Source organism: Monodelphis domestica, chromosome 1 (assembly GCF_027887165.1).
Source record: "Monodelphis domestica isolate mMonDom1 chromosome 1, mMonDom1.pri, whole genome shotgun sequence".
Classification (NCBI taxonomy): domain Eukaryota; kingdom Metazoa; phylum Chordata; class Mammalia; order Didelphimorphia; family Didelphidae; genus Monodelphis; species Monodelphis domestica.
This window is the reverse complement of record NC_077227.1, coordinates 295,272,755-295,291,238: the sequence shown is the minus strand read 5'-3', so window position 1 is coordinate 295,291,238 and position 18,484 is coordinate 295,272,755. Positions and strand designations below refer to the sequence as shown.

Genomic DNA, 18,484 nt, shown 5'->3' with positions numbered 1-18,484 from the left:
AATAATTTAGGTTTATCGCTCATTCATTTTACTCACTTGTTAGTTGCTTGCTGATTTCAAAACAGACTTTTCCCTTTCTGTGCTGATATCAGAACTTGGTTACATAGATTTATGGCTTTAATCACATTTCTGATTAACAGACTTGTTATTTTATATTAAGCAGAGATTTAATTTAGAATATCAGAATGTTATAATTTGCAAGCAGAAGCTGGCTAGATCTTACAACTAAGCAATTAAGACATTCTTAAGGAGTTTCATAGACAATATTAAGTGTACACATTGCTTTCGCAATTAAAAATAACAGGGAAACCATAAAGAGTTTTCAGAGCAACAATTCTGTAAAAAGATTTAGGTTTTAAACAATTACTTGAAATGAGAATAATTTCAGTCTAAATTGCAAAATAAAATTTTAAACATTTAACTCAGGATTTTTAAATATATGACTAATTTATGCATCACTTTGAAAACTCTCTCTAGCCTTAGTCTCTTTGTTCAAAATTCAAACCATTAATAAAATGTTTCACAATATCAAACTCTTAATTATTGCAGTGGAGACTATGTTGATAGAATTTTCATTTCATTTAACCTTTCATAATTCAGTACCTTATCATGAATTGCTTAAACATTCAAAATAAATAGTTTAGATCATCGTAATAATATTATTCTCTTAGAAGAGTAAGTTAGAAAATAACATATTTCCACCCATTTGTCTTCTCAGTAGCAGAAGAGATCCAATTGTAGGATAGTATTATAATTTAGAGTCTCATTTGCTAGCCACATTTCCTGGCCCCTCAAGGGACTACTGAGGCCAGGCATCACTATAGTAAAAGATCATCCTCTTTTCCTTAAGATTGGACAGATCAAATTTGTCTCAATTGTTAAGAAGGCATCCCAAAAGTGAATCTTTGAGGATAGATGCTCCCTGCCCTATCTCCACTGTTGCCTGTGTCAAATACACTGGGATTACACCAGCACAGCCACTATATCCATTGAGTGTCCAAGAAACAGGAGTCTCAAGAGCAAGGCATCCCCCATTTACACAGAGACTGCCAAACACATCCCTGTGCCATGGTCACAGGGAAAGGACTTGCACTTGACAGGGATTTTTTTCCCCCTAGCTAAAGCTGGCTGCTAGGATAGAACCCCAGTGAGGTACAGGCTAAGGAGCTCTTTCTTTCATGGAGGGTATCTGAGCTAAAAAACAATTAACCCCAGTTTCAGGCCCAAAATTTTGCTGTGGGATAGTGAATTAGTTGAGGGCAAGTTCTTGCCCAAAGAATTGGAAGCTAAGACTCTGTATATCTGAAGGCATGAATGTGTTTATTTGAAGATGTTTAGAATGTGGGGCCAGTGTGATGGAATAGCTAATGAAATGGAATAGCCCTTGCTTCAATGGAATAACCCTTGTTATTAGGGATTAGGGTTGCTTGATTTTTTTTTTTGAGGGTCTGGGGAATTGCTTCCTCCTATTCTTGTAAACCTTCCACCTTTTCTCAGAATGTTCCTCCCCTTGGAGTTTCTGGGCAATCTAGGTTAAAAACCCAGAAAATGGGAGCATCTCCTATTTGGATTGTTCTTTCCAGAACCTCCATTTAATAGGATGTTCAAATCAGTCATGTCTCTTTCCTCTAGACTTTCTTTACCTTCTATCCTGTCTGATAGCTTGGTGGTTCCCTATACCCCTTTCCAGCTTTCTTTCCCCTGCTGTCTTCTTAGCATTAGAATGTAAACTACTTGGGGACAAGAACTTGTCTACTTATAACTGCATTTCCAGAACTTAGCATCGTGCCTGACACATTGTAAACTCTTATAAAGTGCTTATTGGTTGACTGAATAGTAACTGATATAAAGAACTAACTCTCATTTTAATAGTTTGAATAAATGGGAAACAACATACTAGAAAATTTACTTTTCTTTTTGAGCTATATGCTGCCAGTTCATTCTTTTTCTTTAGTAGTTTCTGTAAGTAATCAGCAGTAAAAGAGCATTAAGAACCTATACCAAAAATGCTGTCAATTGAGATTGTATGCTTTCTTTATAAAGATGTACTTGATAGAAACAATTTATCTTAAGGACAATTGCCCATCTTATGCAAAATAAAAATATATTCCTACTCCTTCTCATTCCACCCAATTAAAAATCTTTGATTCTGTTTCTAGATTTGTAAGAATACAAAATCTGATGCAGTGGTGAAGGATATATATGTTGATAATATTCACCTGTTAAGGTCTTCGGAGATGACTGAACAGTGGCAGAAAACAGCAGAAAAGAAAAACTGTCTTTTAGAGGAGAAGATTGCAAGCCTCAGTAATATCATCAGGAATCTGACACCAGCACCAGTGACTGCTGCATTACATGAGCCATAAAACTTTCAGGACTATATTCCCTATACTGAATATATATTCCTGTCCCTTTCCATGCTAGAAGCATGATTATTTTTGTTTTTTTTTTTTTCATTTTCAGTTAAGCAGACAATAAAATTGCTGTTACTGTTATAATAAGAAATAAGAAAGTCCTGAGTGCTTCTAAAATGTGACAGGTTAAGAGGAAGCAATCAAAACTGAAGTGTTTAATAAAAGATAAAATCAGTATCCTGCCGGATTAAAACTCTCTTGGTTCTAAGAGACAAATTTGGAAATTATCACCAGTCATCAACTGGGAAGAATGATCAGTTTCTTAAAAGTAATTTTAACCAACATCTTGGATCTTCTGCCAGACTTCTTTTGGACTTGAATCACGTACCAAGGAACAATTCAGAATAAAGTTTGCAAATGTAGTACAATATGGTCAAAAACAAAATAAAATCATACTTCAAAACTAAATTAAATTTTGCTAACTCAAATAAGGGTTTAAATAAGATATTCTAGAAGGAAGGGTCTCATAATAAAGTTTAAGGTTAGCAACAGATGTGAGTTCTCCATTCAAATATTTAAATGTTCCATCATTTATGTATGTGTAAATATAAATGCATGTGTGTACATATATAACTACATGTGTGTACATGTGAATGTACATATATGCACATTTTTCTAAATGAGCCCTTTTAGTCTTTGAGAACATGTTTTACTCTGTGATTTAATTATTCCTAAACTTTGATGTCTTGTGAAAATGGTTAAAAATTGTAAAAACTTGTAAAGTATGTGTGTATGTTTCCCCTAGTGTTCACTTTGATGTATTGTTAGAGCTTATGTTTGACTGGAAAAGCTTATTCACAGAACCCACTAAGGATATAAAAACCTAATAGAGTTCTGCCTTCTATCTATTCTTTTACAATATCATAGCTATTGAATTCTATTACTTAATTGTACTGCAATATTGAATACTTTAAAAACTTTAATTACTTTAAATGTTTTTTTCTACCTTATTAGAACTATTTTTTTGAAGTTGTCTCCTAAGAAATGGATAAAGCCATTTCTTTTTATCATTCATACTATGAAGAAAGCTCCATAATTATCTTTGAATTTATTTTGGGTAAACTATACTCTTAGCAATGTAATAAGCTTCCCAAATGGCCTTTAAAAAATCTCCTGCAGCTTTCAGTCAATAAATTTCTGTTTCAGAAAAACCTAAGAACTTTAACTAACGATATTTGAAACTTACTTTCTGAATGACTTTATACCTTTATTATAATTTGAAATATATAAAACCATATGACTTTATTTATTGAATATATGTACCTAGTAGCATTTTGGGTTTGTACTTTTAAGTGACTTTATAATGCTGAAAAATCTTTTGTAGTTAAAATGTCAACTTCCAGATTTAAAAAAACAGACCCCAAATGTAACAGATTTGACATTGAGAATCTACTACTGGGTATAAAACTATTTGATTTCTGACAACCTGGACAGAGTAGTGGTATATAAAGTAACATTTGGGTAAGTACATACATATACATAATATTATCTGTTATATAATGTAAAAATACATATATTTTGATGGGGATAAAAGTTTAGTCTCAAGGCTAAAATTAGCACAATCTGCAATAATATTATGTGCTTGTTAAGTGCAAAGGGCTAAGTTATTCTAAGTCATCTAGGTATTTTAAAAGATAGATTTTAAAAGTATATATACCAGTATACTTCTATTCATTACCCTAGAGCAAGTAGAAAAAGCAAACACTTTCTGAAGATACAAACCTAATGAGTCTGAACTATATAGATAAATGAATCCATCAAATATACAGATTTTATATATGTATGCATCTATACATATAGAGAGAGAGAGACAGAGACAGAGAGACACAGAGAGAGAAACTTGAGGACCATAAAAGAAATATTTATTGTAGAATCTTAAAGTTAATTTAATTATTAATTAATTGATCATTGAATAATTAAATAATTAATCTCTCCTTCCATCTAATAAAGAAATACTTTCAGTATTGGATACATATCCAAATTCTGTTTAAATGCTTGCAGTGATTATAGTTCACTCTGAAGGCATCCCATTCCATTTGTGGATAGATCTTTTTATCAGAAAATTAAAATTTGAAGCAATATCTGCCTTGCTTTAATTTTTGCCCATTATTGCTGTCTCTTAGAATAACACAGAGAAATCTAATCCTTCTTCCACACAACAGCCTGCTAATATTTGACATTTATCTTATCCTCAGGTCCTTTCTTCTTTCAAGCCAAATATAATTTTCTTCAGATTGTTCTCATGGTTTCTAGAAACGTCTATATTAGTTTTATTTTAGGATGTTATTGACCTGCAATTATAGTAGACCCTGACTAAGGCTAGAAAAGAGATTGAATTCCCATAGTACTTACAGAATGATTTTCATATATATATATTTTTTTTTTTTGAGGGGAAAACCCTGCAAAAAGGTAATCTCTATTTACAGAAGAATGATTTAAAGATATTATGCTTTTCTTTACAAATAGATGTAGAACAGGAATTGTCCACTTTAAAAAAAAAAACTCTTTACATATTTATCTTCAGCATTTCCACCCTCCAATATTAAAATCTTCCTGACAGGTTGTCATTTGTTTACTGGACTTCAAATGAGTTTCCTTCATCATGTGTGGCCCTGGCTCTCCTGGAAAGTCTCTTTGGGCACAAGTCAGAGTTTTTTAGACCCAAAATTTGAAGGAGGAAAAAATACCACCCAAACCGCAAGTCCCCTCTGCCCAGCGTCAATCTGTGCATAGTTCATTCATCACTGTCTGACAATGTCTCATATTGTGAAGAGAGCAGTGGGGCAGGCTCGCGCTCCCATAGCCTGTTGCGGGGAGGGGTGAGTGACTGCTTGGCTCACGGAGGAGGGGGCACACACCATCGATGTGGGCGGGGTACTGCTGAGCATCCGCATCGTCAAAGGGTTGAAAGGGAACTGCATCGAATATGACCCTTACCTTCCACCTTAGAATCAATACTCTGAATTGGTTCCAAGGCAGAAGAGCAGTAAGAGCTAGGCAATGGGGGGTTAAGTGATTTGCCCAGAGTCACACAGCTAGGAAGAGTCTGATGCCAGATTTGAACCTAGGACTTCCCATCTCTAGGCCTGACTCAATCTACTGAGCCACTCAGCTGCCCCCTTAAATACTAAATATTGATCAAAACTAGCAGAACTAAGGGGTGCCCACTATTCTCTTTCATCTCTTATGTCACATGAATAGGCAGCCTTTCTCCTTACCAAGTCCAACTCTTTTATATAGACAAATTATCCCATTCCATCTTGTCTTCTCCAGCAGATTGCCCATCTATCATCCCAGTCCTTACTTATCTTTAGTCTCTTCCAGTATACTCAATGCTTTTCCTATTGCCAACAAACATGCCTGTGTCTCCCTCATCCTCAAAAAAAAAAAAACAACCATCATTTGATCCATTCACCACTACTATCATATCTTGCTATAGCTATAGCACAGCATCTACTTCATTTCTTCTCTCTCTTCTTAACTCTCTGAAGTCTGGCTTCCAACCTCATCATTCAGATAAAACTGCTCTCTCCAAAGTTACCAGTGGTCTCTTAATTGCTGACTTTAATGGCCTTTTCTCTTTCTTCAATCTTTCTTGGCCTCACTTTAGCCATTGACACTATCAATCATCTTCTTTTTATGCTTTCTGATATCTAGGTTGTTTGACACTGCTCTCTCCTGGTTCTCTTCCTATCTGTCCAACCACAACTTCTCAGTTTCTTTTACTAGATCTTCCAGGCCATTCCTCACTAAATATGAGTTTCTTCCCCAGGCTTATTCTGAACCCTCTTCTCTTCTTCCTCAATTTTACTTTGCTTAGTGTAAATCTTGAAATCTCTCAGACTTGTGAATGTTAAAAATTTTCCCATCGGGGAATTATTAATTGGAACAAATTCCCTACTGAGAAACATTCCCCATTTTGATGTGAGAAGTCGCCAGAATCAGAAATGGGAGGACCTCTATTCCACCTGTACTTAAGACTGCTTTAGGGCAGAAAACTGCTTGCTAAACAAAGAAAGTACTTGGATCCATGCTTATGGTGGGGCAAGGAGTTCTTTGAGCCAGACCTGTTTTTAGAATTGATACAATGAGATGCTAGGTACCTAAAAGGGTCGGGCAAGTTTTGTCTTAATGAGATTAGTTGACTCAGCTGTGTTTTCACTGGTTCAGACTTACTGAGGAGATTTGTCGACTTAGCAGGAATTCAGATGGGCAGTCCTTTGGAAAGCGTCTACAGTGATTGGTAGATGTAGGGACTTAGGGGAGGTGACATGGGAGAAAAACCCCTATATAAGAAAAAGCAAAATCTCTTGAGGATATATCCTTTTGGAGGATCTCTGATGAGGATCGCTTCACAGCCTTGGTGTCATTCAGCCCTGTCATTTCTACCTTCTGAAAAGTTTTTCCTCTGAAATTGTAATCATCCTAGTGCAAGGCCTTCTCACTTCACTACTAGATCCCTGCAAGGGCACTACGGTTTTTCTACCTGCCTCAAGTCTTTACCCACTTTATTCATCTGTCACTTAGATGTCAAATTGATCTTCCTAAAGCACAAGTCTTAACCTTTGTACCCCAATCTATTCAATAATTAACAGTCATTCTCTGTTACTTCCAAGATCAAATATAAAATAGTTTAATTTTTAAACCCCTTCATAACCTGGTTCCTTTCTAGCTTGCTTCCTTATACCTCATTCCCTGCACCATACTCTACAATACATTGACAATGGCCTTCTTGCTCTTCCTGACACAAAACACTCAATCTTTCAATTTTGGGCATTTTCATTGGCCAGCTCCCATTTCTGAAATTCTCTTCCCCTTCATCTCTAATTCCTGGCTTTCTTTTTGTCTCAGGTAAAATCTTGCCTTCTACAAGAAGCCTTTCCCAATCGGCCTTGATCTTAATGCCTTCTCTCTGAGATGATCATTAATTTCACTTTTTATATTTTGTTTGTACATGGTTATTCTCATGTTGTCTCCTCCATTAGAGTGTAATCTCCTTAAGATCAAAGACTAGTTTTTTGCCTTTCTAGCACTTAGCACAGTCACTAGCACATAATAGGAGCTTAGTAAGTTCTTATTGACTTGACCCCCTATTTGTACTTTTATATCAGAGAGAGTACTACAGATGACTTTCTTCCCCTCTTATTCTTACACATTGGCTGGTGTGTTTGTGTACACATATATGCACATATGTACTTTGAAACTTATATAAATGGGATTTCTAAGAAATTTTAGAAAACTTTTAAGAACCATTTTGTCAACCACTAAAATGCTATTTTAAGGGCAGTCAATGTGAATTTAACTAGAATCTGACCATTAAGTTTATTGTTTTGTTGGCCTACAAGAATATAAAAGGAGCCCAACATTAGAAATGCCATGATGATGTGTTTGTCTTTGATTCTAAACATTTGTGCAGCAGTTTCTAGCTATAAAATTTCTACCCATGTATTATTATACAAAGAATATTAAAATGTATTAAATAAATTAAAATTTACTATTGATTTTTAATGTTTAGTTTTTGTTTTAGACTTCTGAAAGTCAATCTTGACCAAATCACAAGGCTTATGTACATTTGAAAAATAATGTGGTAGTATATTTATCAAATTTGAGTTATAATTTTTATTACTGTTGGCATGTGTAGCTATAGTGCTGTTTTGATAGTAAAGATATTCATTTTAAGTTTTAAAACTAAACTTTATAGTGCCACTTTTAAGGGAAAAGACTAGGCTTATGAGATCCATACATTCCATACAGATAAAAGATATTTTAAAAATGAAATTATATGCTTTGATTTGAAGGGAATTAACCACTAAGGACTGTTTTAATTATCATCATGGTAACAACATTAAATGTACTTATATAAATTTACATATGAAGTTTTCTGAGAAATTTTATCACATCTAAGATAATTACATAGGATTCAGGTATTATTAAAATATTTTTAAGTCAAGGTAGGCTAGTTTTGTATAGGCAGATATTAATTTCTATGAATTTCCAACATCTTAATATTTTGCATCCTATTATTTCTATACTTCAAAGTGAAAGAAAAAATTAACAAATACTTGTAATTCAAACATGTTTTGCAAATAATACTTTTTTTAGTTTATTTTCCCCTAAATATGTTATGGATTGTGAACTTTAAAAACTACTCTAACCTACTTAGACCTTACTTTAGGGGAAGATAAAGTTTTAATCTCCTGATTGAACAATGAAGGTACTTAGTTCTCATCTTATAGTGAAGTTAGAACTTTAAGATAAGTCTATTTTTAGATCTAATACAAAAAGATGTTAAGTAACTATAAAGGTTAAATTAATCACAAAAAGGTCAAGTAACTCACAAAAGGTGAACTTAACAAAGAAGTGTTAAGTAACTCTAAAGATATAATCAAATCAAAGAAGGTGAGAACTAAAAGTATGGGCAGTCCTGGAGGAAAAGTCTTTAATGGGACTGGTAGATGTGAAAATTTAGAGGAGGAGACACAAGGATGAAAGGTCTATATATTTGAGATTTTTTGAGGACACTCTCTCTTTCTGTGATTGGTGGTGGAAAGTTAGCTGAGAGCTGCATGCTGAGCCTTTTGGCATCCTAGCGTGGCTACAAGCTATTGTCCAGTTCGGTGGTGAGTTTCTGGCTGAATTTTCTCCTTTACTTTCCAACTTTTTCCTCTCAGAAGCCTCTAATCTTCTTCAGAGACCTAGAGGTGAGAGTTTAAAACTCCCCCTGGCATAGGCCAGGTAGGAGAAATCCTATATCCTCTTCCCTCCTTCTCTTAAAATTCCTTCCCTCTATATTAATTAAATTACCATAAATTTCCAGACTGACTTGGGAATTTGATTTGGCGACCATTTAAAAATCTAGATTTAAAGTCACAACCCTAAAATTATCTGACAGTCTGCAAGATAAATGTATTCAACTGAAAGTTATTTTGGGGGGTCAACATTTTTTGCTTTATTCTCATTATTCATGCTTAGAACATATAAAGACATCCAAATCAAAATTTAAATCTCAATTTTATAGTTAATCAAGTTGCCCTTGAATATAGAGTGCATTTATACAACAATCCCAAGAGGTATTATGAACATTATTTCCCCACTTTACAATGAAGAAATTGAGGTGAAGATATTGTCCATGGTCACACAGCTATTAAGTGTGAGAGCTGATATTTGAAACTAGACCTCTCGATTCTAGGATTAGCAATCTTTCCATTACAATATGCTACTACCATGCATGAAAGATATGCTATAGGACTAAGTGTCTTTGGGTAAATAGAATACTTATGCCAGTTGTAAAGTTTCCCAGTTGATCTTCTTTACTGAACGGGGATCTGGTGAAAGACTTTTATATTTTAAAGCAACCATTTGTATACCGGTTGACAATTATTGGTAAATACCACTTTAATAAATTATTTGATTAAACTACTTGCCAGTGATTACAGATATCAAAACAGGGATATAAAAGCTTGAACTAAAAGTCATCTGACTTTTTACCATGAATTGAACAACTACATTATCCAAAAACTTTGCCTTCCCTAGTCACACAAGTTGTTGTTTGTTTGTTTTTTTTAAGGAAAAAATTTCCTCTGAGAACTGCCTGTTCATATCCTTTGACCTCTTATCAGTTGGGGAATGCTTTGTATTCTTATAAATTTAACTCAGGAAGGCAACTAGGTGGCTCAGTGAATTGAAAGCCAGATGTGAGGTTCTGAGTTCAAATCAGACTTTAGACCAGGGGTTCCCAAACTTTTTACACAGGAGGCCAGTTCACTGTCCCTCAGACCATTGGAGGGCCAGATTATTTAAAAAAAAAAACCTATGAACAAATCTGTATATTGCTGTCTGGGATAGCGGAGGCTGCAGTGCTGGCTGTGATGGGCCTGTCACACCTTGCACAGGCCCATCACTGCCACCACTATACTGGGTAGCAGTATACACAGTGTGGAATCCCCTCCCCCAGATCCCTGCTTACCATGCTGATGTCTTCCATTGTGCAGCCACATAATCCTTTGTGTGGCACCTCATTCTTGCTCAGTTACTCTCAGAACAAGGTGCCACCCAAAGGATTATGTCACCGGAAGTAGTACTGTATATGAGCAACATCACGCTTGGCAGCGCCACCACATACAGTGATCCTCTCACTGACCACCAATGAAAGACCACCACTTCTGGAAGTGCAGTGGGGACTGGATAAATGGCCTCTGGGGGCCGCATATGGCCCGTGGGCTGTAGTTTGGGAACCCCTGCTTTAGACACTTCCTAGGTGTATTGACTGTGGGCAAGTCATTTAACCCCACTGCCTAGCCCTTACTGTTCTTCTGCCTTAGACAATATTGATTCTCTGATGGAAGGTAAAGGTTATGATAAATAAACATATTCTCTATATATTTGGAAAATGAGGCCTTTGTCAGAGACACTTGCTATAAGTTTTTCCCCCCCAGGTTTTTGTTTACCTTCTAATCTTGGTTGCATTGCTTTTGTCTGTACAAAAAAAAAAAAACCTTTTTAATTTAATATAATTGAAATAATCCATTTTACTTCTCATGTTTTCTATATCTTGTTTGGTCACAAATTTTTCCTTTTTCCATAGGTCTGACCGGTAAACTATTCCAAGCTCTCTTAATTTGTTTATGGTATTACACATTATCTTGAGATCATGTACTTATTTTGTTTTATTTGGCATATCTGGTGATCTGGTGATCTATGCCCAGTTTCTGCCATACTGTTTTCCTGTTTTCCCACAAGTTTTGTCAAATAGTAAGTTCTTCCCCCAAAGCTTGGATCTTAGACTTTCTTAAGCTCAAAACCCAATGACCACTATGGCCATTTACTACTGTGTATTTGTACCTAATCTATTCCATTTTGATCCACTATTCTATTTCTTAGCCAGTATAAGATTTAAGATGTGGTAAGACTAGGCCTTCTTCCTTAATTATTTTGATTAATTATCTTGATATTTTTAACCTTTTGTTTTCCAAAATGAATTGTTATTATTTTTCCAACTATAGAAAATTATTTTTGGTTAGTTTGATTGACATAACACTGAAGTGGAAATTAATTTAGGCAGAATTGTATTTTTTATTATATTGGCTTGGCCTATCCATGAACAATAAATATTTTTTAAATTCATTAACTTTATTTGTGTGAAAAGTGCTTTGTAATTGTGTTCATATAGTTGCTTGATTTGTTTTTGGTAAGCATACCCCTAGGTAATTTTATATTGTCCACAATTATTTTAAATGAAATTTTCTTTTCTCTCGCTGTAGAACTTTGTTGGTGTTAAATAAAAATACTGATGGTTTGTTTTATAGCCTACAACTTGCTAAAGTTGTTAATTGTTTCTATTAGTTTTTTGGTTGATTCTCTAGGATTCTCTGTGTATACCTTCATGTCACCTGAAAAGAGTGATAATTTTGTTTCATCATTGCCTCTTCTCATTCCTTCCATCTCTTTTTCTTCTTCTTCTTTTTTTTTTTTTGCTATAGCTAGTGTCTCTGGCATAATACTAAATAGTAGTGATTATAATGGACATCTTTATATCACCCCTGATCTTACTGGGAAGGATTCTGGGGATGTAGTGTATCCCCATTACAAATAATGCTTGATGATGGTCTTAGATATCCTTTATCACTTTAAGGAAAGTTGTTTTGATTATAATATGTTCTAATATTTTATAAGGAATGGATGTTGTATGTCAAAATCTTTTTCTGCATAGATTAAAATAATCTTGTCATTTTTGTTGGTTTTGTTATTGATATGGTCAGTTATGCTAATGGATTTCCCAATATTAAACCATTCCTGCAATCCTGGTATAAAACTATATAAAGGAAATTATTGAGGGGATTTTGATCAGGTGGATAGAATTGAAACTCTGGTGCCCCCTATAGTCACCTGGGAAAGCCAGCAATTGAAGTAGGGAACAAGGTGGTAGGCCAGATGTCCTCTGGGAAGCCCAGACAAAGGAGAAGGGCAACAGTTGGCTCACAAGGGAGAACCTGTGAGTCAGTGGGTGGAAGGTCAGATAAACTGAGGCCCGAATAGATCTCTCTCTCTCTCTCTCTCTCTCTCTCTCTCTCTCTCTTGGCTTCTGGGACAGAGATAGATGGGATATACTGGGTGATTGCTACATTAAGGAGGTTTACATCTTAGTCAGAAAAATTGAGGCTATTCATCATTAATCCTTTGTTTAGGAATGATCTCTGTCCTCACTCTTCTCTCATTCTCTTCTTTATGATTGATAAATCATAAATCCACGGCCAGTATCCCCATTTTAATCTTAATAAAACCTGCAAATTTTGGAGCAAGATGTGCCTTTAGTCCAGTGCTATGTCAAAGATCAAGATTATTTTAATACTGATGCGGATTTTTCTAAGCCTAAAGATACTGATTTTAAATCTTTTTCTAAACAATGGGGGGAGTGGGGGAGGAGGTTTGGGAAGCTATGAGAAACCAAAAAAAAAAATCTCACTTTTGCTTGTACAATAACCATTCACATTTCCCAATTATGTCTTGTGGCAACTCCAAGAGGAAAGAATTCTACATTTGTTGGAAAGGTTTAGTGTGCTAGCACTGAGAAAGTTTACTGCTAAGGTTTCACCATATCATCCTAAGAGGAAATTGTCTTCAGTTTCCAATGAATCTAACATAGACATAACTTGGCATACATGCTCCCCTCTCTGGCAAGCAGGCCCCAAAATATCCCTGGGGACTGGTTATCGCAGGACAGTTTTTTAATCTGGGGCAACAAATCCTATGCTACTATCTGAGAAATTATATGGTACCTGTGGTATTGGCTATTGGTACTGACCCTGTCTCTGCTTTTTAATTACACCAAACCATTAGAAAAGCATATTATTAGGAATTTAGGTACTTATTGGCCTAAAAGGACTAAGAGAGAAATCTCATATATAGCAGATAACTGAGCAGGACAAGCCGGGTCCCCATTTGCAAGATTTATGGAATCTATATTCTTGCAGTGGACACACTTTCTTAGGAACTTTATAAAGAATCTTTTTGTGGAACTTGAAAACCTAGACCAATATAAAACTTTACACATATTAGAAATGCTATTATAAGTTTACAAATCAAGATTAGCACAGAATTCATTGAGAACCAGTTCAGACTTGACCATGTAACAGTTGCACAAATATTAACCAATCTTGCTGTTCTTATATCAACCATTCATACCAATGTTCATACACTCCAATGAGTCCTAGCTAAAATTCACCGTATTGAAGATGAGACACACATCTCCATATCCCACTTTTGGTAGAATCCTTTTTTACAGCTTTCCTCTACTTTTCACCTGACTAGCAGGAACAGGCATTTTCCCTACCATAATCAGGGGGTCACTGTTCTGCTCAGCCCTTTTATACTTAACTGTTGTGTTTGCTGTGGTAGACTCTTGTCAAAACATCTTGGCTTTCTTTGTAAATGTTGTTTGAAACCAGCTTAGGATCAAGCAACCCCTGTTAAGATTACTTATGTGAGATGATAATGATGATATCTGTCATGAATATGAATACCCTAACTTTTTATAATAACTCATTTACCCTGAATCCACATGATGATACTACTTAGGCTACCTTGATCCTCATTATTTTCATTAATGACCTCTTTTTCCTTTCATATATTCTTTCAGAAAGCCTATTTTTTTTTTGTTCTCTTAGATCATGTCTGATAAAGTTTCTTGATCTAAAATTCACCTCTCTGACTTACAAAAGGACTTTCTTTTTCTTCCCTCTCTGGTTCAAGCCAACAACTAACATCCCTAACTGATACCCTAAAAAAGACACTTCTATTCTGGTAAACCTCACCTGTTAATCACCTTATCCAGAACATCAAGGATTGTCTTTGCCTTCTCTCTTACCAAAATATTACTCTCTACCCCACCATATCACCATTCCCAATACCCTGTCAGGTATGTAGGGATTTTCCCAGTGTATGGGTTTTTTGGAGGATTCACCCCCTTGTTGAATGGTTTTCAAAAGAAATTTCATAAAATTGCATAAAAAAGATCCATGTCAGTGTCCTATTACTAGGACACTGTTTCAGTTTTACCCTTAAAGAAAGCATATCTACCATGACACTTTAAAAAGTGTCTTTTTTTAAAAAGAATATCCTTGATTCTGGAATCTATACAATTTCTTCCTGTTCAAAAAGGACCTCCAGCAATATCAGCAGGTCTAAAGAATTTTACACTTCTAAAGAGGGAAATTAAAGTTCTCTATAAAGAACTTGTCCCTTAGACAAAGGCAACCAAATCATTATGCTGAGCTATTGGTTTCAACATAATGACTGAAGAGAATGTTTCTTTTACTTCAAAATAGTGTAGCTTGTCACTTTTTTTTGTTACAATTACTTATTTCCTATTTAGCACCTCAGCAGGGGAATGCCTTCCGCCGCCCTCTGTGTAATTAAATTATAATCAACTCATTCCTAAATATATCCATGATTAGTTAAAGGAAGTAACTGAAAAGGAAATTTGTTATTTATTGCTTTTAATATCAAAAATAATAACCCAAGTGACCAGATATTAGTTTTTAGTTGGTAATTAGATGCAACTGTGTTTTATAGAAAGAATTAGACATGATTATTTAAATAACTGTTTATAAGTGTGAATCTTAAAAATTCTCAGACCCTACTTCAGAACACTTGGTTAAGACTATTCCCCATTTTAAACAATGAAGGGACTTAGTCAGGAATGTGAGAACTCTACTCCACCCATACTTAAGCATACTTTAGGGGAAGATAAAGTTGTAAACTCTTTACTGAACAATGAAAAAGTACTTAACTCATACTTATAGTGAAGCAAAAGCCTTAAGCTAAGTCTATTTTTAGGAAGGTGCTAAGTACTTATGAAGGTCAGGCAACTTGCAAACTTGTAAGGGACAAGCCTTAACAAAAGAGGTGTGAGGTTTTAGTCTACTCAGGTGTGAATTACTCAAAAGGTTAGTCTACTCAGGTGTGAATTAAGAATGGTCTGTCCTGTGAAAACTACTGTCTACTGTGATTGGTAGATGTGAGAACTTAGGGGAGGTGACATAAGAGAAAATTCTCTTTAAAAAGGAGAATCAGAAGGCCTCTGGGGATGAATTCAGCCTTGAAAGCTGAAGTGGAGCTCAGGAACTAAACTGGTGGGTCTCTCTGAACACTAGAATCTTGCTTGGGACAAATCTTGTGGTGAGTGGATTAAAGACTGACTGATCTCTCTCCTAAGGCTTCCAGCCTAGGCTTTCCTCTTACTCTCTCTCTCTCTCTCTCTCTCATTAATTCCTTATTTGTATTAATTAAAATCCCTATAAAAGGGGGCAGCTGGACTTCTGGTCAAGATGGCGGCTTAGAGAAAGCTAAAGTTCAGATCTCCGGAAAACCCTTCCCGACCAATCTCAAACTATAAGCTCCTAAGGCACCGAAATTCAAAACGATCAACAGCATAGACCCTGGGAAGCCTCCTCCTGGACCTGGACCTGGATCAAAAGGTAAGGCCCCCCTCAAAAGCCAGAACCCGAGATCACTCGGACCTAAGGGGTAGGAGCTCAGAGTCCAAGGCTCCAGGAAGCCGCGGCCCCTCCCCGCTCAGAGAGCAGGGTAGTCTGAAACAACAGCAACCCTCAGGGCGGGCAAGACAGCCTCACCAGCTGGATCCTGCTATCCAAGTCTCAGTGAAAGTCACTGCCCTCGGAGCTCCAGGAAGCCGCGACTCCTTCCCCCACAGAGAGCAGGGTCGTCTGAAACAACAGCAACCCTCAGGGCCGACAAGACAGCCTCACGGCCAGCTATTCCGAAGGCAACTTCCAGAAAGCAACCCAACCCAGTCCAGTCGAGCGGGCACCTTAGCAGCAGGGAAGCAGAGAGAACCTGGGGAGAGTGTGGCCCCGTGGTCCGACCCTTCCATTCCAGTTCCAGTGAAAGTCATTGCCCATACTCAATTTAACCCAGGGAAAGCTCATAGAACCGATAATCTGCCCAGGACTAAAGCCTCTGAACACCAGACAGAGATAAGAAAAGCTAATCCTCCCCATTCAGAGATGGCAAACTCCACAGAAGCACAGAAGCCCCAAAATCCCAAGAAAAATAAGAAGAAAGGAGCGACTTTGGACACATTCTATGGAACTAAAATACAAAATACAGAGGAGAGAGAAGACGATGCACAAGAAAATTCTCCAAAACCTTCCAAAGGAAATGGAAACTCTCCAGAAACACATGAAGAATTTGAATCAGAAATGACCAAAAAGATGGAAGCCTTCTGGGATGAAAAGTGGGAAATAATGCAAAAGAAATTCACACATCTACAAAACCGGTGTGATGAAACTGAAAAGGAAAACCAGGCTTTAAAGGCCAGAATCAGGCAGCTGGAAGACAACGATCATGTAAAAGAACAAGAATTAATAAAGCAAAGCCAAAATACCAAGAAATTAGAAGAGAACATAAAATATCTCACTGACAAGGTGACAGATCTGGAAAATAGAGGGAGAAGAGATAATTTAAGAATAATTGGACTTCCAGAAAAGCCAGAAATAAACACCAAACTCGACATCGTGATACAAGATATAATCAAAGAAAATTGCCCAGAGATTCTAGAACAAGGGGGTAATACAGCCACTGACAGAGCTCACAGAACACCTTCTACACTAAACCCCCAAAAGACAACTCCCAGAAATGTAATTGCCAAATTCCAAAGCTCTCAAACAAAAGAAAAAATCCTACAGGAAGCCAGAAAAAGACAATTTAGATATAAAGGAATGCCAATCAGGGTCACAAAAGACCTTGCAAGTTCTACTCTAAATGATCGTAAGGCATGGAACATGATCTTCAGAAAGGCAAGAGAGCTGGGTCTTCAACCAAGAATCAGCTACCCAGCAAAACTGACTATATACTTCCAAGGGAAAGTATGGGCATTCAACAAAATAGAAGACTTCCAACTTTTTGCAAAGAAAAGACCAGAGCTCTGTGGAAAGTTTGATACCGAAAAACAAAGAGCAAGGAATACCTGAAAAGGTAAATATTAAGGAAAGGGGTAAAATGTTATCTTCTTCTTTTACTCAAACTCTCTTCTATAAGGACTACATCTCTATCAATCTATGTATACTAACATGTGGGGAAAATGTAATGTATAAATAGGGGGTAAAGAAAGACCAAATAGACTAATCTTTCTCACACAAAGATTCACATGGGAAGGGGAGGGGAAGAAAACTCCTATAAGAAGGAGAGGAAGAGAGGGTTTTTTACTTAAACCTTAATCTCAGGGAAATCAACTCTGAGAGGGAAAAACATCCAGATCCATTGGGATCTTGAATTCTATCTTACCCAACAAGTGTAGGGAGAAGGGAAAACCAAGGGGGTCAGGGGGAGAGGGAAAACAAAAAGGGAGGGAAAGAGAGGGGGGAGGGAGAGGGAACAAAAAAGGAAGGACTAAAAAGGGAAACATCAAGGGAGGGGACAAGGGGGACTGATTCAAAGTAAATCACTGGACTAAAAGGTAGAGCCGAAGAAGAAAAGGTTAGAATTAGGGAAGGCTATCAAAATGCCAGGGAGTCCACAAATGACAATCATAACTTTGAACGTGAATGGGATGAACTCACCCATAAAACGTAGACAAATAGCAGAATGGATTAGAATCCAAAACCCTATCATATGTTGTCTTCAAGAAACACACATGAGGCAGGTTGACACCCACAAGGTCAGAATTAAAGGATGGAGTATGACCTTCTGGGCCTCAACTGACAGAAAGAAGGCAGGAGTGGTAATCATGATATCTGATAAAGCCAAAGCAAAAATAGACCTGATCAAAAGGGATAGGGAAGGTAATTATATTTTGTTAAAAGGGACTTTAGATAATGAGGAAATATCACTAATCAACATGTATGCACCAAATAATATAGCACCCAAATTTCTAATGGAGAAACTAGGAGAATTGAAGGAAGAAATAGACAGTAAAACCATATTAGTGGGAGACTTAAACCAACCATTATCAAATTTAGATAAATCAAATCAAAAAATAAATAAGAAAGAGGTAAAAGAAGTGAATGAAATCTTAGAAAAATTAGAATTAATAGACATATGGAGAAAAATAA

General features: G+C 36.2%; 1 protein-coding gene across 4 annotated transcripts in view; it reads left to right on the top strand.

Moving 5' to 3' along the window:
• The window catches only part of NIN (ninein), a 191,993-nt gene extending 180,447 nt beyond the window's left edge, over window positions 1–11,546 (top strand). For all 4 annotated transcript variants that reach the window (XM_056821103.1, XM_007473222.2, XM_001363383.4 and 1 more), the window contains one exon: window positions 2,160–11,546. In XM_056821103.1, coding sequence (XP_056677081.1) covers window positions 2,160–2,366 — 207 coding nt within the window. In that variant the 3' untranslated portion in view covers window positions 2,367–11,546. The remainder of the gene's footprint in view (window positions 1–2,159) is intronic.
• Window positions 11,547–18,484: the final 6,938 nt, after the last annotated feature.